At 38.2% G+C, this 25,180-nt stretch overlaps 1 protein-coding gene and 1 long non-coding RNA gene across 3 annotated transcripts in view; both read left to right on the forward strand.

The window, feature by feature from the left end:
* The window catches only part of LOC110830938 (uncharacterized), a 51,190-nt gene that overhangs the window by 20,731 nt on the left and 5,279 nt on the right, over nt 1-25,180 (forward strand). For both annotated transcript variants that reach the window (XM_087355333.1, XM_087355334.1), the window contains exon 2: nt 23,098-23,412. In XM_087355333.1, the coding sequence (XP_087211459.1) occupies nt 23,098-23,412 (315 nt within the window). The remainder of the gene's footprint in view (nt 1-23,097; nt 23,413-25,180) is intronic.
* LOC147872815 (uncharacterized) lies at nt 14,947-16,386 on the forward strand. The gene is made up of 2 exons (XR_015536915.1): nt 14,947-15,066; nt 15,871-16,386. It is a non-coding gene; the product is annotated as an uncharacterized LOC147872815 (long non-coding RNA).

The raw sequence follows: 25,180 nt of genomic DNA on the forward strand, positions 1-25,180 counted from the left end.
TAATAAACTCTTGCAAGTTGACACAGATTTATTACATAGCTCTGATGATGAGCTCAGACTTGCAAGAGGATCTACTATCAGGAATGTGCCATGCTCTTCTTATAAGACTTCAGCACTACTGTGTGGAAATAGCTTATTTAATTAACTACCACTTTAAAGCACGTCGGTAACTGTGTATACCATCTGTTATAGCATCAGTGCGCTTAGAGTTTCGTACCAATCTCAGAAAAAAATATTATTTTAGCAACAAAATTAACCAGTTGATGTTTGTAATGGAGATACGTTGTTTTCGTTGAAGTGGGTACATCATCTCTAAGCAATATTTACACAATCTTAATAATTGGCGTTATTAAATATTTTATGTATTTTAATTTACTTGTATTTCATGTTGGGATATAATAACTAAATATCGACAACTCAAACGCATGAATTTGTCATTTCCGTTTTAGATAATGTTGGCTCAACTTGCATTTCTGAAACAGGACATGACGATCGCAAAAGGTGTTTCTTCCATAAAACTAACCATCAGAACAAAAATTAGGCTAATTATCTTAATGGAATACCAGAAATTTTTATCGGTATAATGGCGTAATAACTGAAACTGTGTGGTTACCATGTTAACAATGACTGTCTAGTAAAAAATTTTGTCAGCGCATTTGAACGTTTCCTTCAAAGTGTTAAATTGTCGACGGTTTTATCCGCTTTCGCGAGCATCACGAGCAATCTCGGAGAACTCGAGAATTGCTTCTGTCCCAAGATAAGATGGACACAGTCTGCTGTCTTCTACAGACTAATTGCAAGATTCCGTTTCAGCACCAAAAAAAGGGCTAACTCTCGTTGGTAAAGGCTGTTCTTTGTAGTCTTCATTGAACACAACTGTACCTTACTATTAGGTGCAGAAGTGGTATAAATTCTCTGAAACCAATAAATTATTTTCATTTCATCAAATAACTATCCTATAGATGTTCACATACTCACAGTTACAATGATGGATGATGTGAAGAAACTCTTCATTAAATATTGCTCGAGGTTGTGGGCGTAAAATAAGGAGCTGTAATTACAGTTGTGTAATGTTGATTGATTAATACTGGGAGTTCCATATTACGGTTGTGTCATTAAAATTTTATAAAACAAGGAGTTAACATTACGACTGCAGAACTTTATTAACTGAAACGTCGATTTTAAATTTCGGATTTATAATTACTGTCAAGTAAAACAAAGAATTGACATGACGTAAATTAAAATTCCTACATATGATTAATCTTATCGTTGGATTTAAAATTACTTATGTACTTGTATACGAAAAATATGACACGAGACAGTTTAGTTATGGAAGGTAAATGATGGGGTACAGTGGAGGCCGCAGTTCGATTCCCTGTAGGGGATTTCTGTTTCTTCCGCGTCTGGAACAGTTGTGGAGGCAAACAGTCTTATTTACGTAAGGTTAAGGGTTAAAGGCGGACAGGGATTGAAGCTGACCATGCCGGTTTACGTTACGAACGACTTGATCTGTGACTGGAAGAGAAAACAGGAAGAAAAGAAACAAACAAGGAACAGAAGTGAGAATGAATGATAAATCGCAGACGGCCACTGGTTGTGATATCTCATCAGCATGGGCTTCGGAGGGACTCGCGCGAGTCCCATGTTAATTTCTGGCTAATTGTCCGAACCTTTGTTACCGGCACAGAAAATATCAGATTATAAAGGCGATACAACGTATCAAAATATCGATACACATACAGTAATATATCGATACCTTTTGCCCGTCCCTACTTCCAAATACCAAAACAAAAGAAAGGAAATCCGGCCTCAGGCTTGTTTGTGGGAGTCACTTGTTAGTGTCAGTACTTGGTTTCCTGTAACAGAAGGGTCCTGGAATTCAATCTCATTCAAGACATTGGTCTGCTTCTTTTCTGTGTTGTGTTCTGCGAAAACAGAGACGTCACCGCAGTTCGATAACCCGTCGAAAATGTCTGAAGATTTCATAGATTTAGGTTAATTCTGAAATGGAACAGGTCAGAAGGCATAATCATAAAATCTAAAATAAGAATAATGATGTAAAATTAAAACAGACCGTTTAATAAACTATATGGATGCCACGACAAGGAAGTTTATTCAGTACTAAAATCCCATTTTACAACTTCCTCTCCCTACTGAAAACACAATAAAATTAGCAACTCCTTGTTTAAGTTAAATACTCTTCCTTTGCCAAGTTTCGTTGCGCTTATCCGTTCACTGCAGTCGCTTGGGCGTGTGTCGGCTGTGCCGTGTTTGTACTGCGACAGGCTGTTGATGACTGTTACCAGCACGCGCCTTTGTTCTCCCCGTCAGCCAGACTTCACTCTTTGAAAATGACGGCAGGTGACGACCATTCATACTGCATTTTATCGTGATGCAGTTGTTGGGACGGTCGCGCTGTGGTCCCTCCTGTAGAAGGGAAGGCAGAAGTGGAAACACTGCAGGGTATAAACTTGAGCTGGACCAGACACAGCGAAGTTCGGTAATGAAGTTAAACAGCTCTACCTGCCTATCACTTGCGAGGGAAATAAACTCCCATATCGATTTACTTCGATACCAAAAATGTAATGGCTGACCTGCGAACAACGCAAACAAGGTTGAGTACGTAGTCTTAGTTTTCATAACATTTCTCGACAGATCGATTTTCACGTAATTCAATGACGTTGTTTTAACTGGATGTGTTATAAACGCCGCAGAAAATGGGAATAGGTTTATGGAGTGTATGTAAAAATTTCGAGGGAGTCATTTGATTGTTTGAAAGCGTTACTGCGCGAAATCGCTTTGACGGGCCAAGGAAAAACGTGCGGTAGGTAGCAAATTCAAGATTCGAACCGGGTATCTCCCGAATAGTAGAGCTAAACTTGTGTTTTGTCCATATCACCCTGATCAGCCATAGCCAAACAGAGGGTATGTTACGAAATATATGTATACATTATAACTTCTATTAATTTGTCGATGTACATCTTCCGGGTTCTAATGCCGTGAATGCACCTTCGCCGCCACGAATACCCCAAATCTCAGGCAGTAATTTATTATGCACACAATGACTTCCCATGAAGATGACTGTCTTGGTTGTTAAGCCGTGTAGTCCTTTCCGCCTCAATCATCATCGCCCTGATGATGGAGGCAGCGAGGACATCCGAAACCCTGGAAAACCTACCAGACTACACGCCGCAACAAAACAGAGGACCGCCATCTTAATATTCGCCCCCGTCTAGAGAACGACAGATTCCACAATACCTTCCTAGTTTAGATATCCACTACGTTGTACTTTCAGGTGTAACTCACGAGTTGTGGCGTCACCATATTCTTATTTGTTGACATAAAAGTAAATAATACAGAATGCAAAGAAGGTAGGCTTATGTTTTTGACATGCATGCAAAGTAATTAGCTAATTTTCGCTACGAAACGGAAAGCTAAATACAGGTTTTGCGTGTACGCCATTTTCTTGTTTCGTAGCATAAAATTATCTTAGTAAAACGTGCGTGTACGTACTTTAACGGTCATTAACACAGTGTCATGACCTTACATCAGGCGGCCCTAATGTCATTCACACGGCCGATTTTGATTTTTTTTAAAAAAAATACTGACAGAAAGCTATAAATTCGAACCGACCTATAGTCGTTTGGCCAGCTACTTTAAAAGTTAGAGAAAGGCAATCCAATGCATGCTGTTTCATACATATCAGAAGCTTCTTTCTTCGCAAACAAATAAGGAAAGGCGAAAAGCCAGTTATGGCGGAGACAACACCTGTAAACTGGAAGTTGAGCTGTTACTATAAAATTACATACATTCGTAAAACTTTAGTTATTGGATGGAAACTTTTTCTGTGTTGTAGCATAAAGACACCGACGTCTGTCCTCGGCGAGCGATGCACGTGTGGAAATACGAGGCCATTAACAAAAGAGTATCAAAGGGGAGACCGCAATGCCAGGTGACTAAAATCAAGTGCAGATAGTAGCGATCGCATGGCACACACAGCCTAAGTCTAACCTTCCAAGGTCACATGCGTGTCTGTAGTAATGCGCACTGGTAGCTGCTGTTTCACTGGGTGCTTTGTGTCTGATTATTTCCGACCACACGACACGATTATTATGGCACATTTGTTTTCCACGTGAGTTCTGTAGTTACGGTGGTAATCTCCGGATTACTGTGTAAAGATTTGTGTTAAAATGTGTTCTACGAAAGATTTTGCATGAAAAATTCTGTAACATGGTTGTTTCGCGTATTTATCATACATTTTCTTTCCAGACGTCACTAAACTGCGTAGTAAAGTAAAGTTTTGCCTTTGGATACTGAATGATTTCTTTGGATACTCGTGGGCCTGTTAAGTTTTCTGATAATGTTAATATGACAGTCTTCGTGGATCCGCGGTATAAAGCATGCGTAGTACTTGATGTCTCAAGTCTTCAGCAGCTATAACTATCAATTAACGTGATTTTGTTCTAAAGATACTTGTTATTGTGACCGATAAGCAGCTTTACTAGCGCACATAATATTTTATAATTGTAATTAACATTATATTAGATAAGATAGAATAGTGATAACCACGTAAATGTCTGTTACGATAGCCTCGTAAACTGACCGAGGTCCTCCCGAACAAAAGTTTAGGTAGAAAGGTATCCCTGCACCAGTTTTGGAGCGATATAGAGAGGGGCTAGAAAGAGAACGTAATGGTGATGTGTCTTTGTTTTCACTCACCAATTAGTCAACCAAGAAGGTTCCATTCCACCCACTTTGCACTCGTTATTATGGATTCTACTATAGAGTAAATGGATGGGTGAACCACGTAGTTGACGAAACACACTCAGCTGTGAACTGTTCTCACGCTTTTACTACGAGAAAGAGAATATTCATGCCGAGTTGCTCATAATTCTTCGTTTTATTTGCCCTCTGCATTCATCGGTATTTCTGTATTCCAATTCCTTTCAGAAGTAGTTGATGGATATAGCAGTGTCTGCATTATGAAATTGGACTGGGGTAGGCGCGTACCTTGAAGATGGCTGTAAGCGTAAGTAGGAGAATAATATTAAAATTGATCTAATTGAAAGAGGGTTTGGGTTGTGGATCGAATTAATGAGGCAATTAATGGCCAAGTGTTGTGAACACGGTAATAAACCTTTGGGTTCCATAAAATGTAGAGTATTTCTTAACTAAATGAGAGTAATGTAAGCTTCTTAAGTGCATTGCTAAGTGGAGTTAATCTGGAAGGAAAAAAAGTGTGTTTTATATTCGAGCACATCAGCAGTTACTTCATTCTTATATACTTATATGAAAATTATGAAAATGTTTTGTATGTTCCATCATTTCTCTCGGGTGGGACGGGGAGTAAACCACAGAAATTATATACAAAATAATTACGTATGTCATTATTTTCTTTCGGCATAATTTATTGGTTCCTTGAAATATTTCCTTTTTTGGAATTTCGAAATTATACAGATTCTCCTTCGGAAACCTATGATTCTTCCACCGTTAGTCCGTGTAATTCGATTATTTACATAAATAACATTGGCACTGATTTAATCAACTCGTATTTCCTCTTGTAGATAAAAGATTCGCTCGTTTTTAACTTCGAAAACGTTGAGATAAGCGGTCAGCTTCGCCCCCGAAGGAAGAGGCAGCTTTACTTTTACACTACGTTGGAAAATATCTCTGTATTTGCTTTGCCCTTTTCCAGACTTCTAATGAGACTCAGAGATGAGAAAGAAACGCAGTTGAATAAATTGTTACAGCATGCTGCACCAATCCCTGTTTGTGGAACAGAAAATAAGAATAGATTCGTGTATGATATTCGCTCTCCTTTCTTGTAACCCTGGCGCCTCTGTGAAATAGTATTTGAGGCTAACACACCACACCCTCTGCGGAAAAATCACTTGTATATAACGAGTTTGTTCCCGACGACATAATTTTATGCTAAGAATTTCTAGATGGTGATACAACCGCATCTTCTGGTTACCATAGCTACCGTGTCGCCTTAAACGTCTTGGTCTGGGGGAAAGTTAGTTTCAGCTCTGTCGTTTTCGCTGAATATTATAGCTTAATGGAAATTAGTGTAGAAGACTTTAATACTTACAGTACACCTTGTGTGTTGCAGACAAACGTAAGATGGAAATTTCTCATTTGGTTCTACCTGTAGCTCTGGCGTCAGTGATTTTGCATTTCAAATTAAATGTCTGTAAACATATACAATTTTACTTTGGTGTAAAGAGCAATACTTAATTTTCAGAATGAAATCGCTATAGTAACTATTTGAGCGAAGTGAGATTTTGGCATGGCAGAATTAGTTTTTATTTGGTGCGAGAGAATTACGAACAATGCATAATTACTATACAATAACCAAATGTCTGGGACATATTACGAGAAGGAATGGGTTACTGAGTGATATCATCGAATGCCAGGTTGAAGGAAAGCGAGGACTGGGAAGAAGACTGATACAGCTAACCGACGACCTTAAACAAGGAAAGAAGATGACGTTCCAGGAATTAAAGCGAGAAGCCGAGAATAGGGACAACTGGAGAGCTCTTTTTGGGCAGAGCAATGGACCTGTCGTAAGACAGAACACTTAATAAATAATAATAAACCAAATGTGGCTCTTACAGTTGTCTCTAAATCGGCTAAATCATTACATTTAGTCAGAAGTAGAACACTCTGTGGTCGTTCCGTCTGGTCTAAACGTGTACTTAATTTAGGATCAACGTAATCAATCTGTGTCTTGCATGTAATGGCTGGATTTAACAGCTGTGTCATGAACCACTATAAAAGACCAACACTTATTAAGAGCTTCTACGCCTTACCCTTTCAACTTCGGACCTTTGTTTTAAGTCACGGACGTTGGTTGACCTTGGCCTACGTATGAGATCTTAGTAAGATTTATTTCATCGTTACAGTTTTATGGTTACCCAGAATGTGTGTGACCTACGAAAAGTTACACCACGAGGTCGCAGAACATTACTCCTGTTTATATTAACCCATAGAACTGAATTACGTGGCCAGAGTTTGTTTAAACTCGTGTCTTTTGAGTTTGCTACGCTTAAAGAGACACGAAACAGTAATGTGTAAACACTACTCATTTGTTAATATGTGCAAGTTTAATTTTAGACGTTTTGTTTATGTAACTAAATAATAAATACATAGACATACAACTGTACGTTATAATATTTTAGTGCTGAATTCTGCTTCAGGGCTTCGGTGTGTAATTTAAAGAGGAAGGATCAAATAAATTTATTGTTATCTGTAATAAATGTGTAATGCAAAACTGCAAGAATCTCGTCTGAGGAAACACGTGTACTTCGCCATTACATACATTTCTACTAATGACATTTTAATAAACAGGAAACTATCTTCCAGATAAGTCAAATGCCTTTTTAACTCAGTTGTAAAACAACTACTGTTCGTCCATTTATTTTGTTTAACCATATGTATGAAACAAGTCACCTCTTGCTAAGCTGAATTGGACCAATTTATTAATTACGGTATATTTGTTCACCTGTACAGGGTCCTATGAAATTCACTGCCACATTATGTGTTTGTGTGTGCTGCATGCATTATTTCTGTGTCATTTTCTCTTTATGTTGGCGTGTTCGTCTTTACGTTATAATTAAACTTTATTGAACCCGTAAAGGTCAGTGTTTCTAATTGGAAAGTTAGCTGACGTTTTTGCTTTGTGTTGGAAAGTGGAAACTTTATCAGTAAAAAAAAAAAAGGTGGTTGATGATATTAACTGTCTATTCCAGAGCCCTGCTATTATTATTTTGTTGGGAAATGGTCAAAGTCAGCGTTTTGCCCTGAGGAAAATTAATTATGAAAGCGGTACCGATAACAGTATAATCTGCCCTCCAGTGCATTGTGCATGTGGAACTTCAATAGGATTTGTTGGCTTCGTCACATTGGACAGAAGAATCCAGCATTATAATTCAAATATTGTTTTCGCTTAAACAAAACAACATGTCTTGCAATGTTGTCAACATTATTTATAATTCACCGAGTTTTGTAACAATTCTTAACTCCAAATCAAAATGCACTTGGTTCAAATCCAGTCCAGATGGATACCCGGATAATATATTAAAACATATAATACCACTTTTTCCCGACACGCTTACCCATTCGTCATTGATAACAGCTGTTCGATATTACATTCGATGCCAGTTGATACGACCATTTCGGATTTGGAAGTGGAGGTCTTGAATTAAAAGGTATAACTTGGAGTATCTGAGGAAGACCATGAAAAAAAATCAATTACGTTAGCCAGGGACTTGGACTATAATAAATTCGAACCGTGTACATCTCAGTTGTAAGTCGTGGGGCTCTACGTCATCCGTGGTTACAACAAAAGTAGGTTTATTACAGCTTCCCTTAACGTTACAGCGAATCCACTACAAAGTGGAAAATAATTGTAAAAATATCGTGCAATGTCAGTGACAGTGACGAGGGCTCAAATAAGGGTTGTGGCATTTGATGTTTCTCATACATTAGTATCATAGTTTTGTAACCTGGCCGCGTTTTACCTAACATCACATCGGAAGCATGCCTTTGAAAGAGCATTTTATAGGCGCCTGTGTTCGTGTTGACGTATAAGCTACATAGTTTGGAATGGGAGGGGAGGTTACAGTTTATAGCGTAGTTCCCATGTTCATCGCTCGCTAGTTCACGTTATCGTCTTCTGTTATTCCGTTGCAGGAAGTTCAGAAAATAACATCCGCACTACGTATGAAAAATAAATACTTAATGTAACGACCTTTTCATGAAATAACAACAGTGTGGATTGAAAGTTAAAACATAATACGTTTCGACAAGTAAATTTAACTCTTGAGAGACCTAAGCGTGTATGTACATATTGTATTTAGATCTTAAAGTAAAGCCGGAGGATGTGTTTCGGGTAAGGGTTCTGCAGCTGACTCTTGTGGGAACAGCAATGAAGCATAAGGAAATGTCTACTCCCTGAGAAGTACTCTTGCCAATGAAGTTGTAGTTTTCAAACAACAAGAAAACTAGGAGAAACAAGGATTTTATTTATTGTACTAATATCGTAATGTGTTTAGCAGATTCATATAGGATCACGTAACTGCAATTTATCGGCCCATGTTTTGGTCTCTGGAAAGTAACTCATCGCCCTGATGATGGAGGCAGCAACGACCTCTGAAACGTTGGTACGCTTCTACTAGAGTACACGACGCTACAAACCAGAAGAATTTTAAAAAAAGTTTCACACGGATGGATTGGAGTTGGTTTCAGTAAAAATCTTCATGTAAATTGCGCAGTGACAAGTCACGATGAATTAATGTCTCCTCCATCTTTCTGCCTTTAGAAGTAAGATTTATATGAGAAAGCTCTCACCTTTACTTCACTCAGAGTAACATCACTTGGAGGAATTGTAACTATTGATTTGCTTTCTGAGATGATCAATCAAAGTCTCCATGACCTTCCTTCCACTTCGAGTGTCACTACTCCAGTTCAAACGCTTGCTGATAAATAAGACGTATTTAAATTCAACGGAGATAAGCCGTGCCTTGCACATAGGTGGTCTCATTTAGAGCTTTTTTCCAGAAATATATGGATACATCATGAACTGTTTCTTTCACACATTCGTTACGATTTTAAAGTCGAATTATTAAGTAGCGAAAGTCACGAGGAAACTTCTTGTTACGGCTCTGAACTGAAACAATTCTGATCTGGTTTTAATTGCTTTTTTTTCAGTCAAATAACACGCACGTTATGCTTGTTGACTTCCAATAGGATGCACTATCCAGTTTATGTGTCAGCCATGTAGCAAACTTGAAAATCTGTGTTACCACAGATACTAAATTGCAGATAGTCACATATATTTTCCTTGTATGACTAAATGTTAACGTTACCTAAAGACGTTTCTGTCTAAAGTTACAGATATTAACAAAAATTTATATTTTATATTATGTAGCCCACTAATTTGTTATTAGATGAATTGTTTTTTCTTTTGAGTTTGATGAAGTTCAAATTTACGTCAACTTAGGAGTTTTAATTGGTCAGTAATCACAGAAATTAAATTCGCCCAACCGATTTCATTGTCGGTTCCTATTCAACATTTAATTCAAAAAGTCTGCTCAGTTGAGTTCAATACAGTTATATTATGATTATAATAATTTGTATAAATTTAGTGCAGGTTTGTGTATTTTAACATTAGTGAAAAGCTGTATACATAAGCAATTGGTATGTGTTATTTCGTACTGTCATATCTGTGTGTCATGCTTAACAAATTTCATTGAATGAAAAGAGAGACGTGACCTTAGAGAACGTGCATATTTAATGAATGCATCGATTGCTCCAAGTCCCAACTTCCACAGCAGCACAACCGGTGAAATCTCGAACCAGTTTGTCGAAAATCCTGAAAGAGAGTTAAAATTAGAGCAGTTAATAGTAACGAAGTTACGTGTTTTTCTGCTGTATATTCTATAGATAAACTAGCCGAATATGATTATCTGTTTCGAATGACCCTTGTTCAGTTAATGATAATAAAGCACACGTATTTCCTACCAGATGCACGTAAATAAACATGTTATTTCAGTGGTGGGTAAATTATGTTGTGTTTAAATTACTACACTGTCAACCCCAGCACAATAACCTTCACGTCGATTTCACCTTCCTAACAAAATGTGTCTCTTTCCTCATTTGTAGTGAAATCCATTACGTCAAAAAAATCTTAACACTCCAAAATTTCCACGCATTAATTTATAAACTGTATGACAGATTTATTTTTAGTTCTTTATTTATGGTGAATGTGTTTCTACCTTGTAAAAATCTTAACCGTTTTCTATCCATTTTTTTAAAAAATAATTTATCGCTTTACAGAATGGTGAAGAAATTTGCACAAAATGTAAGTCCATCGTGAAGCTATTTCTTATTTTCCTCTTACAGAACTCACAGAACAGTCTTTTTTTTGTGATAAACTTACAGTTGCTAACTGGTCAATAAATTCCCCTTAGCTTATAGTCAGAATGGGCATTGACGTGTTTACAAGAGCTCGCCATTTGTCTTATTCTGAGTCAGTTGAATTCAGTCCACACCCTCATCTTCTTATCATAATATCCATTTTAATATTATCAGTAGATAACGTCGGAACAGACAGCTTAAATGCTCATGTAATTCTGTCCGCGGAGTAAATGTAAGCATACATATATTTGGTAACAGTGTAAACGATTTTTCCAATGATATGAAGTGCATTAATTTGGCCGTGTGTCCAAACAAGGAAAGTTCCGTCGTTATAAACGGAACTCATTTCATAGCCAGTGATACGGCTGCAACGAAATCCTGTCGGCAAGCAGCTGATGGGGTGTGAAGCCTGGTGCGCTGCTATGCACTTACCGAGTTTAATCGGATGCTTCAAATTATTGTTTCGGCCAATGCACATACAGCATTTACCAATCTCCAAATACTACCATCTGCATGTAATAAATGGGTTATGAAACGTAGTTACACCTGATTAGACCTGCGTATGTTGTGGACAATGAAACTGGTTTCATGTTGGTTTGCTTTCGTTCGCGACGTTTAGGTAGTGAAGATTAGCAGATTCAGTAACAAACCTTGATCGGATACGGTAATACTTCTGGATCACCTCCAGACACAACTGTGTTGTCTACTATTTCATCTCTGACCGATGTAAACATCAAAAGCATCACTTCAAACAATAAAGTTGATCCATTATATGCAAATATCTGGACACAACCTCCAAAAAACTACACTACGAAAAATTGTAAAAAATTGTAATTGAGTTTTAAATTTAATATAATTTTACACCTGATGATGGTTTAATAAAACCGAAACATGTTGTAACTGTTCCAATTGTAAATCGATTATTCGATATGGAACACAGAATGATATTTTAATTATTTTAATTATCTTATTTTAAATACATTGTGATTTGACGGAATAACCAAATAATTTAATTTTAATTTAATAAATCACAATATGACGCAACTACACTATTTTATTAGCAGTTCATTCCAATTAAGTACTAACCGTTTTGGGAGTCAAAAGGGAAATTCCCGAATTTTCTTAGATATCTTCATCTTGCCATTGGGACGTTTGAACAACACTACGACCGCGCGGGTTCTGACTGAGTTTTCCCTTTTTTTCCCCTCAGTCCCTTCAAGAAAATACTCAGATATTAATTTAAAGTAGGTCACGACCGCTTTTGTCTCATTATTCTTCATTTTGATTGAGAAACATATTCCCATGCGTTATTATTGAACGTGCTGAATTGAAATCGTGTCTTTAAATAAGCTAGGGATACGATTATACGAAACTTGAAGTTTTCACAGTGTTGAAAATTTGTATTATGTGGTTATATACACTGTTAAAGGCTAATACTAAAATTTTGCCGATCTGAGAACACGCCACTACGATGTGCCGCACACGCGGACTTCTAGATAGTGTAATGACTTCTCGTTAAGTCTGGTTCCACGACTATACAAACGTATACTTTCTGTTCCACATTTTAATAGTCAGGTTTTTAGGTGTTTTACATTAAAAGGCCCAGAACCTAATTGTCTCAGGCATTCCATCAGTTCTTCTGAAGGGCTAAGAATATATTACGAACCAATGTTTCAAGATCAAGTCGAACACACAGTTTCTCTGCCGGTGTGTTAGAGGGAATTTGAAGAAGTGGTTGTAGGTTTTATCGCTGAGCTCAGTTATTAGATCAATAACAACTGAGGGTCATATGTGACTGCACCGACATGATGCAGTGTTAGGAGGCAGCGTGGTCATCAGACCCGGCTTTGTGGCGAGACATTAAGAAAGATTCTGATACAGGAAATAAGCTACCATTTGTGATTCATTTTAGTTTCATATCTCTGATGATCGTTTTCTTCTGAGACTTTTAGAAGTTTGGAAATAAAGATCGTACTTAGTGAAACATTAGTGTCATGTATTCCGTGTGATTTTTTTCAACTGAATTAACTCTTTGTAGCCCAAGTTTGTCTAAATAATATTTAATGATTCAGAGAAAAACTTAAAGCAATCCGTCTCCATTACGGTGTGGGTGATGTATGAAGCATTTGGCTTAGTGGCCAAGTACTTCCGCTTTAGCTGGTCACCGTCCTAAACACATAATAATTATAGTACAGTACGTACCGAAACGTGCAGAAACAATTTCGTTTGAACATCTAAATAGATAATATTAGTACTATCATCTACATGGTAATCATTATTACTCCACCTCTACAAGGTATAGGATAAATAATTTGAATATAAAATTTTAGTATTGTGTTTAGTTATATTACTGATTATTTTATTTTGTTGTAAAAAATGTAATGAAGCTTTGCACAAGTGACGTCCTTTATATTATGACACACGTTTTATCACAATGAATTTTAGTATTTAAAAACATTGTTAATACCGCCGGCTACTTCAAGTTTTAATGTTAAAAAGACTGGCATCTTATTTGTCGAAATACGTTGTTTGCGTTTCATCTGTCGACCTTGTAAGTGTAATACAAAGTTGATAACGTGAAGTAGTATAGTTGCGTCATATTGTGATATTAATTAAAATAATTATTATATTTGTTTACCGTCAAATCACAATAAAATAGTAAGATAAGATAATTAAAATGATTAAAATATCATCATATGTTCCATATCGAGCATTCGATTTACATCGGAACATTCACAACATGTTTCGGTTTATCAAACCGTCATCAGGTGTAAATTATAAACTTTTAAACTCAAATTACAATTATTTATAGTTTTTACAATTTTATACTTTTATCATCTTTCTCAGTATATTTTTTGGAAGTTGTGTTTAGATATTATTAATATAACATTATTGTTGAGGTGGTGTTTTGATGTTTTTACCAGTCTGTGAAGTAAAAGATTCGAAAACATTAATGAAATATGATTGAATATAGAAAACAAAATTAACTAAAATAATAAATAATAGCAAATAAACATACCATATATGAAATAGCAATCGGTTCAGATGTGTTCAGAGGAGAGATCCAGAAGTGTTACCATCTCAGGACGAGGTAAATCGAATGCTCGATATGGAAAATATGATGATATTTTAATAATTTTAATTATCTTATCTTACTATTTTATTGTGATTTGACGGTAAACAAATATAATAATTATTTTAAAGTTGATAACGTAAAGGTAAAATTGTCTCGTGCAATCGGAAAGTGAAAATGGATCAGGCTGATTACAAAGTTTGATTTGAGAGTATTAGGATGATAAGAATTGTCTGTTCGTCGGTCTGTACTTATTTCAGACACTTTAATCCTTCACAATGTCTGCCTGCATTCTGGCATGTATAATTAACGTCTTTACAATTTTTGTGAATTTATGCATTTGGCTTAGCTCCCAACAGACGTCGTTGAAAATACAAAGAGTTGTTATCGTTCATTCGGCCATCAGTAATATCAGAGACTAATATTAGTATAAGACCATCATAAAACACACCCACCCTTAACGTAATAGAACATATATTAATGATTTTTTTTATTATTTTAGTCGTAAAACTAGTAATATATTTAGTTGTCACATGTTTTATGCGATGCTGATCTGAATCAAAATGTCAAGCAGTGTCACGAAATTCTGCAATCAGCGGGTGACTTTTTCGAACACAAAGCCATGAAAGCGTGTTGCAAAGCTGGCCACGATTTGTATCGACATACTTCTGAAGTACTAGTGCATCAATGGTAGTTACATTTTCAACTACGCGGTTTAAAAATGTGAATCCAGTTTTAAACAGAGTAACCCCCATCCTCCCAATCGTTAAATATTCTGATTCAGTATGAGTTTGGTTTCTAAAACCCGATATAAAGTGTGTGGTTGTTTATGGTTGCGTGTTTACTGACCACATGAGATGTGCTTAAGTTAATCGCGTAGGCTGCTACTCCTCTACCCCGCTGCTTTCCCGTTGCACCGTCGTGATCGAAACATAACGCAGTGCTGTCAGGCAAGTCCCGCCGATACGTGGGTTGCAATGCAATGGTTCATTTAGGAACAGGGAACCGGCACCATTAGCTTGTGCAAATGTTCATTTTCCCTGCGAGGAGACATCAGCAGAACCTGGGATAAGGTGAGTGGCATTTTCAATTCGGATTTCATATAAAAAGCCTTCAGAACTGAATTAGGCGTAATTATTAGTCACTAAAAACGTCTTATGTTGCTCGCATTTTATTCAGAATTGTTGCTTTCAAGATAATGTAACCTGATGTCATGGTCGAATAGTTAGTGCTCCTGCTGCACAATCGGGAGGTACCGGGTTCAAATATTGGCCCGGAGACCGGCTATCTTGATTGAGAGTTTTCATGATTTTCTTCAGTCTCTCCATGCAAATTCCTGGATTTAATTAGGCCACGACCGCGTCCTTTCACACCCTTTCTATTCTCTAATTCGACGATGAGAGACTTAAAGGCGTTAAATAAATTATAAATAAGATAATGTAAAATTCTGAGTCGCCCTTGATGGATTCACTAAGCTCGCGTATTCAAAGTAACAAGGCCTTTATGACAAATCAGAACGAAAAGAAAGCGAAACCTGGAAACTCAGTGTGGCCATAAATCAAGGGACGATTTGAAGGTGAATGTGCCAGCCAGCTGCCAAACGCGTGAACACGAGATCTGAACCCGGACGCTCCAGATGGGATTTGTGTTGCATAAAGCTTCCCTGACTGCTATTAGCATTATCAACATCAATATTTGATAGAATTTCAATTTCTTCCCTGCGGATCAATGAGGTACTATGTAACTGGACAGATTTGGAAAGACAAAAGGTTGCCAAATTTAGTAGGAGTTGAAGTTTTCACGACTGTGAGTATGAAGATGGCTGTTTTCTGGGTTGTTGTGCCATGTAATATGATAGCAGTTTTCCGACGTTTCAGAGATGCCTCCATCATCAGGACGATCGCCATCCTTAGGTCACCAAGTTGTTAAATTACTGGTGATGTCACAGCTTGTACAAATACCCGAAGCATTATTAAGTAATAACTTGAAGAGGTGAAGAAGTACATCGAGAGACAACCTTTATAAATACATGATGGATGGATATTAACAAATTCAACTTCAGTAAGAAAGAGCATTATTAAACACGAGTATACAAAGGAAGAGCATTAATACAAGAAGTAAACCGCGGACATGTTTCTCGAAACCTGCGTATTCGGTTAATCCGCGTTGTACGAAATTAATATTGTACAAATGGATTAATGTGGATACGGGAACACGATCTTGGGAAATCAAATTAAATAATTATATTTATATATAAACAAACTGCGGAAAGCCGAGTATTAAAGAAAATTGGACTTTAAATATTTTAAAATTTCTTTTGTAAATCAGTCTTTTTCACAATACTCACATTTTCCCGGAGTAATAATAAAATTTTGTTTTTCTTTGTTTCTGAAGCTAAGTCACAGTTAATGTTCTGTGTTTCCCATTTTGTAATAATGTTCAGTGTGCACAGCGTGTAACATGCTTCAGATGTAATGAATCTTTAAGAGCTATAAATTCATATAGACGGTAATAAAATATTAAGGTGTCAACATTTTCACGTTACAAGGCCGTCCCTAGGGAGAAACAACTTTTGAGTCTACTGTCGTTTTAAGCTGTAGTTCTTCCTGGACTGAACAAAGCAGCTTGCCTGTCACAAGTTTTCTACCTACACAGGACAGCACAACACAGACGAGAATAAACACCATTGGGGAATTTCTTGAAACGCTGAGCGACTATCAGCAGTCCCTTTCTGATGTAAATAGATTTGAGAAACAATAAAATATTCTCGGGCAATCAGCCGCGTTAACTGGTTACCGTAGTAAACCGACGTTTCGGGAACAAATTCTGTCCCCATCTTCAGGGTTCTGATGTGACTGGATCCTCGAAAGTCGCCTGTGTCATAGTTAACGCAGCTAATTGCCCGAGAAGATTTTATTGATTGTACTCGCCGCGAAAGTCTCAAATCCTATAGATTTGAGAAAAATGAAAATTGACAGAATTTCAGTTACTTGGTTCTTATTCAACAGTACAAAACACTGAGTACTTTTAATACATACTCTTCGAAACACAGGTTTGTAACTTTGTGCGATTTGACTGTGATCGTGAAGCAAATAATTTAGTGAATACTGAGTAACAAGAGACGTAAATTCCAGGGTCCTGACCACTAGCCTATCCGGAAATATGCGGAACTCCGAACAGTGGGCACTGAATCATGACTGAATTTCAGGGATTAATTTTAGTGTCTCGGAAAGTTTTTTTCTTTAAAAGTGTGATCATGTTTATCGCTACGTGAAATGTTCAAGTCCGTTCTGTCACCCGGGAAATCTGTTCAGATCATCGCTGCATTCTGACACGACACATGACAAATAAGGAGCTAGTTCAAGGCCGATTGCATCTGTAGTGATAAACTGGTGGATCGCTGTTTGGCTATGACAGTTTTTTTAAACGGATTTATCCGTGGAATTAGAAACTTTTAAAATGTCTTTATTATATCATGAATTTTTTTAGAATTTGTATTATCAACCTCGTTAAATTTATAACTGAATTGTGCTGGAAATCATGATATCGTTATAGCAAAGTGTATTCGCTCTGCTGGGTAGCCTTCGATCCGACACTTGAATTTCTCAGAGCTGAAATGGCATAAGTCAATTTTTTTAACATTCAATAAAATTGGGTTCCGCGTTGATACCAAATTTAAAAATATAACATAACTTGATGTGCTTGTTGGTAAATTTGTCTGTAATGCAAATGTATTTTAATTTATTACAACGAATAAAATTAAAACATACACCTAAATCTGTCATCCTATGCCTTCGTTGAGTAATGCCACTTTAGTTCTGAACAGTTCGTGCGTGTGTATTAATAATATTACCGTCTGTGAAGGAGGCAGAATAAAGTATTTCTCCCCTTGGTGAACTGGCCGATCAAGTTTGCTATCAGTAACAAGATGAAATTGGAACGGTGCAGAAACCTCAGCTACCATTTCTCTATCTGCTGGAAGATTTATACCAGCAGCTGGCAGTCGTAGGGACGCCCGAGGGTCTCTCCCTCTAACATAAAATGTATGTAGGTATTAGAGAACTTTTCCGAATGGCTTGTCTGTTGTACGTTCCCTCGCTAGGCGCTTTCCTTTCAGGGCGAAACATGAAGTTTCATACACACAGAAACATTGTTAAATGTAATCATTTCTGGCCCTGATGTGTTACACTAAACATTGCTATTGTTATAGATATTATCAGTTGTCTTGGTTATTTACGAACATGACGTTTCGGGTACAACAAACTGGTCTCGATAAATGGATCACCGTTTACATTGTAGTTGATGTTTATGGATAGTAGCCGAAATAGTAAGATAATAAATTATTAACATTCACCGAATTTAATTGGCCTGTATTCTGTGGAGTATTTTTGTATGGATCTTTATTTGTTACTGTCGTTTACAAACATTTTTTGAAGCTATTTTAATATTATGATTTTTTTTCCTGCATTCTACAAGATACGAACTCGTACTGTCTTTCCACTGACTTTATTTACCCTTCTTTAAGTGGAGAGCCTGTGCCAGCCAGTCTTAACCACGGCGGTCAGAAAGCGATTCCACTGTTTTCTGTGTAGATCACAAATACCGCGCGGCTCCTAAATTATTCTTTTATATATTCCGAAGACACAGTAACTTTCGGTGGGACACATTTTTGTGTCTTGTGGACAAAAGTCAGAGACCCGACGTCTCGATCGAGCGGTTAGCGCTACTGAATTTCAGTTACTGCTTGAAAAGGGATAACATTTAAAATACTGAGACCATAAAGTCTGTGGTGGTGTTTCTTTCACTTAAATTATTCAGTTCCATGTGGTCGTTTTTGTGACACACCACAGAATTCCTCTTTCTTTTCGTTTATATTTTAGTCACAATACAATCCTCTCGCTCTCTCCCACCCTCGTAGTCGGAAGTCGTTCTTACACACAACACATATAAATGTGTACATTCACAATGGAGTGCAACTCAAAAGATTAAAGTCGCATCCTAAAATCGCGGCCACATTCATAAGATCCTCTAAAAGCTTCGTTTGTAGAAGTTGAACAATTGTGCTCAAGTCTTTACATTAGGCATTCTATATTTATATGGAAATTATAAATACGTATGTACTTTAAAGTATCCACCCCCAAAAAAAAAATTACAGGAAAATCTAGAGAAGTATCTAAAAACACATTTTTATTTAATAATGTAAAAAAGCGACATATAGAATTTATCATTACATTGCTTTTTTTTAATTACGAAAGCTGGGAAGCATTAATTCAGTTTAGAACGGCATAGTACGGCCCGCAGTTTGTCACACATTTTCCAGTGACTGTACTGATTTTGTTAATTAATATTTAAAAGACTTGTCATTTTCCATCAACGTACTGGAATGAAATTGTAAATTAAACATAGTTTTATACATTCAACACTAAAAAAGAGACTCAAAACACAAAAGATTGCAGACGTATGTAAATATTTGTGAGCCAATAAATGTTTGGTAAAAAGATTGTGACCTTTCAAGGCTTCGTATGTGACCAGTCATCTGTGTTTAGTTTTCCATGGACCGAATGTGATGACTTCTTCAGGAAGCAGTTTTGAAATCACTGTTATTTCCTTCTAAGCACAAAGCTTATTTAACAATTCAGTTCCTACGTCCAAGTAAAGATTGTTGCATTTCTTAACTAACAAAGACGTTTTATGTCTCCTGGAAACTAATTGTAATCATGAATGTGGTGCTACTTTTGACCACAATGATGTAAAGAACGAAAACTTCTTTATAAAAGCACCTGTTGCAGATACAGTCAGTAAACTCGGAAAACAGCATGCATTAACCGTTGTATCGCTAATACAGTAATGGGCATTTCAATGATGGCTTTCTTCAAGGTTATAGCGCAGCGTAGTCTGGTAGAAATTTACCATTCCTGCCGTTGATGCTAATACAGTAATGGGCATTTCAATGATGGCTTTCTTCAAGGTTATAGCGCAGCGTAGTCTGGTAGAAATTTACCATTCCTGCCGTTGATGCTAATACAGTAATGGGCATTTCAATGATGGCTGTCTTCAAGGTTATAGCGCAGCGTAGTCTGGTAGAAATTTACCATTCCTGCCGTTGATGCTAATACAGTAATGGGCATTTCAATGATGGCTTTCTTCAAGGTTATAGCGCAGCGTAGTCTGGTAGAAATTTACCATTCCTGCCGTTGATGCTAATACAGTAATGGGCATTTCAATGATGGCTTTCTTCAAGGTTATAGCGCAGCGTAGTCTGGTAGAAATTTACCATTCCTGCCGTTGATGCTAATACAGTAATGGGCATTTCAATGATGGCTTTCTTCAAGGTTATAGCGCAGCGTAGTCTGGTAGAAATTTACCATTCCTGCCGTTGATGCTAATACAGTAATGGGCATTTCAATGATGGCTTTCTTCAAGGTTATAGCGCAGCGTAGTCTGGTAGAAATTTACCATTCCTGCCGTTGATGCTAATACAGTAATGGGCATTTCAATGATGGCTTTCTTCAAGGTTATAGCGCAGCGTAGTCTGGTAGAAATTTACCATTCCTGCCGTTGATGCTAATACAGTAATGGGCATTTCAATGATGGCTTTCTTCAAGGTTATAGCGCAGCGTAGTCTGGTAGAAATTTACCATTCCTGCCGTTGATGCTAATACAGTAATGGGCATTTCAATGATGGCTTTCTTCAAGGTTATAGCGCAGCGTAGTCTGGTAGAAATTTACCATTCCTGCCGTTGATGCTAATACAGTAATGGGCATTTCAATGATGGCTTTCTTCAAGGTTATAGCGCAGCGTAGTCTGGTAGAAATTTACCATTCCTGCCGTTGATGCTAATACAGTAATGGGCATTTCAATGATGGCTTTCTTCAAGGTTATAGCGCAGCGTAGTCTGGTAGAAATTTACCATTCCTGCCGTTGATGCTAATACAGTAATGGGCATTTCAATGATGGCTTTCTTCAAGGTTATAGCGCAGCGTAGTCTGGTAGAAATTTACCATTCCTGCCGTTGATGCTAATACAGTAATGGGCATTTCAATGATGGCTGTCTTCAAGGTTATAGCGCAGCGTAGTCTGGTAGAAATTTACCATTCCTGCCGTTGATGCTAATACAGTAATGGGCATTTCAATGATGGCTTTCTTCAAGGTTATAGCGCAGCGTAGTCTGGTAGAAATTTACCATTCCTGCCGTTGATGCTAATACAGTAATGGGCATTTCAATGATGGCTTTCTTCAAGGTTATAGCGCAGCGTAGTCTGGTAGAAATTTACCATTCCTGCCGTTGATGCTAATACAGTAATGGGCATTTCAATGATGGCTGTCTTCAAGGTTATAGCGCAGCGTAGTCTGGTAGAAATTTACCATTCCTGCCGTTGATGCTAATACAGTAATGGGCATTTCAATGATGGCTTTCTTCAAGGTTATAGCGCAGCGTAGTCTGGTAGAAATTTACCATTCCTGCCGTTGATGCTAATACAGTAATGGGCATTTCAATGATGGCTTTCTTCAAGGTTATAGCGCAGCGTAGTCTGGTAGAAATTTACCATTCCTGCCGTTGATGCTAATACAGTAATGGGCATTTCAATGATGGCTGTCTTCAAGGTTATAGCGCAGCGTAGTCTGGTAGAAATTTACCATTCCTGCCGTTGATGCTAATACAGTAATGGGCATTTCAATGATGGCTGTCTTCAAGGTTATAGCGCAGCGTAGTCTGGTAGAAATTTACCATTCCTGCCGTTGATGCTAATACAGTAATGGGCATTTCAATGATGGCTTTCTTCAAGGTTATAGCGCAGCGTAGTCTGGTAGAAATTTACCATTCCTGCCGTTGATGCTAATACAGTAATGGGCATTTCAATGATGGCTTTCTTCAAGGTTATAGCGCAGCGTAGTCTGGTAGAAATTTACCATTCCTGCCGTTGATGCTAATACAGTAATGGGCATTTCAATGATGGCTGTCTTCAAGGTTATAGCGCAGCGTAGTCTGGTAGAAATTTACCATTCCTGCCGTTGATGCTAATACAGTAATGGGCATTTCAATGATGGCTTTCTTCAAGGTTATAGCGCAGCGTAGTCTGGTAGAAATTTACCATTCCTGCCGTTGATGCTAATACAGTAATGGGCATTTCAATGATGGCTTTCTTCAAGGTTATAGCGCAGCGTAGTCTGGTAGAAATTTACCATTCCTGCCGTTGATGCTAATACAGTAATGGGCATTTCAATGATGGCTTTCTTCAAGGTTATAGCGCAGCGTAGTCTGGTAGAAATTTACCATTCCTGCCGTTGATGCTAATACAGTAATGGGCATTTCAATGATGGCTTTCTTCAAGGTTATAGCGCAGCGTAGTCTGGTAGAAATTTACCATTCCTGCCGTTGATGCTAATACAGTAATGGGCATTTCAATGATGGCTTTCTTCAAGGTTATAGCGCAGCGTAGTCTGGTAGAAATTTACCATTCCTGCCGTTGATGCTAATACAGTAATGGGCATTTCAATGATGGCTTTCTTCAAGGTTATAGCGCAGCGTAGTCTGGTAGAAATTTACCATTCCTGCCGTTGATGCTAATACAGTAATGGGCATTTCAATGATGGCTGTCTTCAAGGTTATAGCGCAGCGTAGTCTGGTAGAAATTTACCATTCCTGCCGTTGATGCTAATACAGTAATGGGCATTTCAATGATGGCTTTCTTCAAGGTTATAGCGCAGCGTAGTCTGGTAGAAATTTACCATTCCTGCCTTCTTCATCAGGGCGATGAGTGAACCCGGAAGACAGACATCTTCGGACTCAACGCCGTGAAAACCTCGAACGCTACTGGGCATTTCAGTCGTTCGTATAACTTATCTGACAAACGAATCCTTGTGTAGATGTAAAAGTGATCTGGTGGAACGCAACAGTGCCCAAGCGTTCTCGCCCCTCCAGAACTGAATTACCTACGAAAATCATTTCCATCACGTATGAAAATAAACGGTATCGTTCTCAAGTAAAAGTTTGACTCTCTGCTCAGACAGGTTATACCAACTTACTCTAACCTGACCCAACAGAGTTGAGTTCTGAAGTAGTTAGTTGGTTAGTTAACTCTCTTGTTTGTTTGTACCGCAGATGCCGCTGAGAGATCTGGGTCTCAAAAGGCTCTGGGGAGCTGTGAAAGCAGGAAGTCGAAGCGACTCTGGTGGCGGTGGCTACAACGACGGAGGCAACAGGTGCGAGGAAGCTGGATTGGGAGGCGGGGTAGAGGACCCAGAGTCTCGGGGCGGTCCCGCTGTCTGTTCCCTACCTCTGCTGCAGGTGTGGCCCAGTCAGGACTCACCCCGAGGAGAAGCAGACGGTCAGAGTTTTGTATTCACAGCAGAGGACGGAGGCGCCCTGAGTGGAGATCTGAGAGGGCAGCATGACCTTGGCATCGAGTCTGTGCAGGTGAAGCTCATAAGTTCATAAATTCAATGCTAGTACAGTGTCCAGTGTATCAAGACCCTGCTTCTAGCGCACACACAGCAAAGCAAGGACCTCAATGACGAAGATTTGTTGACTGACGACCAGTTACGTTGTTTTGTGTCATTGAATACCAACGCTATTTTCTATTATCATGTTTAATTCTGAAGATTTATGTCTTTTTGGTTGTTGCGCTGTGTAGTCTGGTCGATGTTTACAAAACGTATTTATTTTATGTATTTATTTATTTATATCAAATGGCAGGTACATAGAATTTCATCTTTGACCCTTTTTTGCCTAGTTTGTAGACCACTTTGCCGTCAGAGACGTTGCCCAGGGTGCACCACAAGGAGGTATGTCTACTTTGCACCCCTGTTTACCAACGTTTCAGAGGTCATACTGCCTCCGTCATGAGGGCGATTGCTTAACATCGACCAGACTACAGAGCGCAACAACCCAAAAGACAGGAATCTTCATACTCATCGCCCTGATGACGGAGGCAGTATGACCTCTGAAACGTTGGTTAACATCGACCAGACTACACAGCGCAACAACCCAGAAGACAGAAATCTTCATACTCATCGCCCTGATGACGGAGGCAGTATGACCTCTGAAACGTTGGTTAACATCGAGCAGACTACAGAGCGCAACAACCCAGAAGACAGAAATCTTCATACTCACCGCTGTGAAAACCTCAAATCTTACATGTTTAATTCTTTGTGCGTGATTTCTCCTTTATCCGACTAAATTCCTTGTTCCTCATTTCACGAATGCTGTGCCGTGCTGTTTTGAACTTCGATGGACCTCCGTTTTCGATTCATGTAGTTCACAACCAGAGGATAAATTCTTGTTTCCCTGCAAATCACGTGATTTCGCTTCCTAAAAATGAATTCCCATAGGCGGATGTCGATCCATTTTCCTCTCCAGTTAAACGATTACCGATCACGCACGGTACTGGGGGTCATCCCATGCACGTTTACGAGGCACAGCGACGAGGCCAGTAGCCTATATTATTACTTTTGTTGCATGGGCGAGGCCATTAGTTGGAAGAGCTGTCAGATGGATGACCTGATAATTTTGTCGTACAAGTGCCTTGTATTTCTCTCACTCGCATTAAATGAAATAAACACGTGTACTGCCACGACTGAAATGGTTTGAAGCCATGAAAATTAAGAGAACGTCCTGAACGGATTTATGATTTCGTTAAACTAATTTAAGCCGATGTAGTCAATCTATAAAATTATGATTGGCATTGACTATTAGGGTTCGATTCCTTGAACAGGCGGAGAATGTGCGGAAAATTAACCTCAAGTCTTCCCTTTACCTCCAAGGTGAGAGCTTAGACGCAAGGGGTTGTAAATAGATGCCTGAAGGCCTGGGAACAAAAGTGGGTTAACCTAAAACGTTTAAAAATCTAGAATAATTAAAAATTTATTTAATCTCGCTGACGCCTCGTTTTGTACGCATGCGAGCTACCTACGTGTAGTTTGTTAACTTTAAATCTTTCAAAGTGGAATTACATAAACTGTATTAACTTAAATCCGTTTCGCTCGCTCTTAGTAACGTGTGGCCTAGGCCCCTGTTGCTCACAGGCCTTCAGTTTTTATTACGTAATACAGCGAATTCGCATGATGTTCTATGTTCTACGCCTTAATAATTTGGCAGGTTCGTAATTGAATTATCAGCGTCAGCATTTTGTTCATAGCGGGTTAGTGTGTTTCTATATAGTTCGGTTTTATTGAATTTCAGCTCT

This window comes from Zootermopsis nevadensis, unplaced genomic scaffold (assembly GCF_977971745.1).
Source record: "Zootermopsis nevadensis isolate Lab colony 2312 unplaced genomic scaffold, Znev_1.0 Znev_ptg000024l, whole genome shotgun sequence".
NCBI classification, from domain to species: domain Eukaryota; kingdom Metazoa; phylum Arthropoda; class Insecta; order Blattodea; family Termopsidae; genus Zootermopsis; species Zootermopsis nevadensis.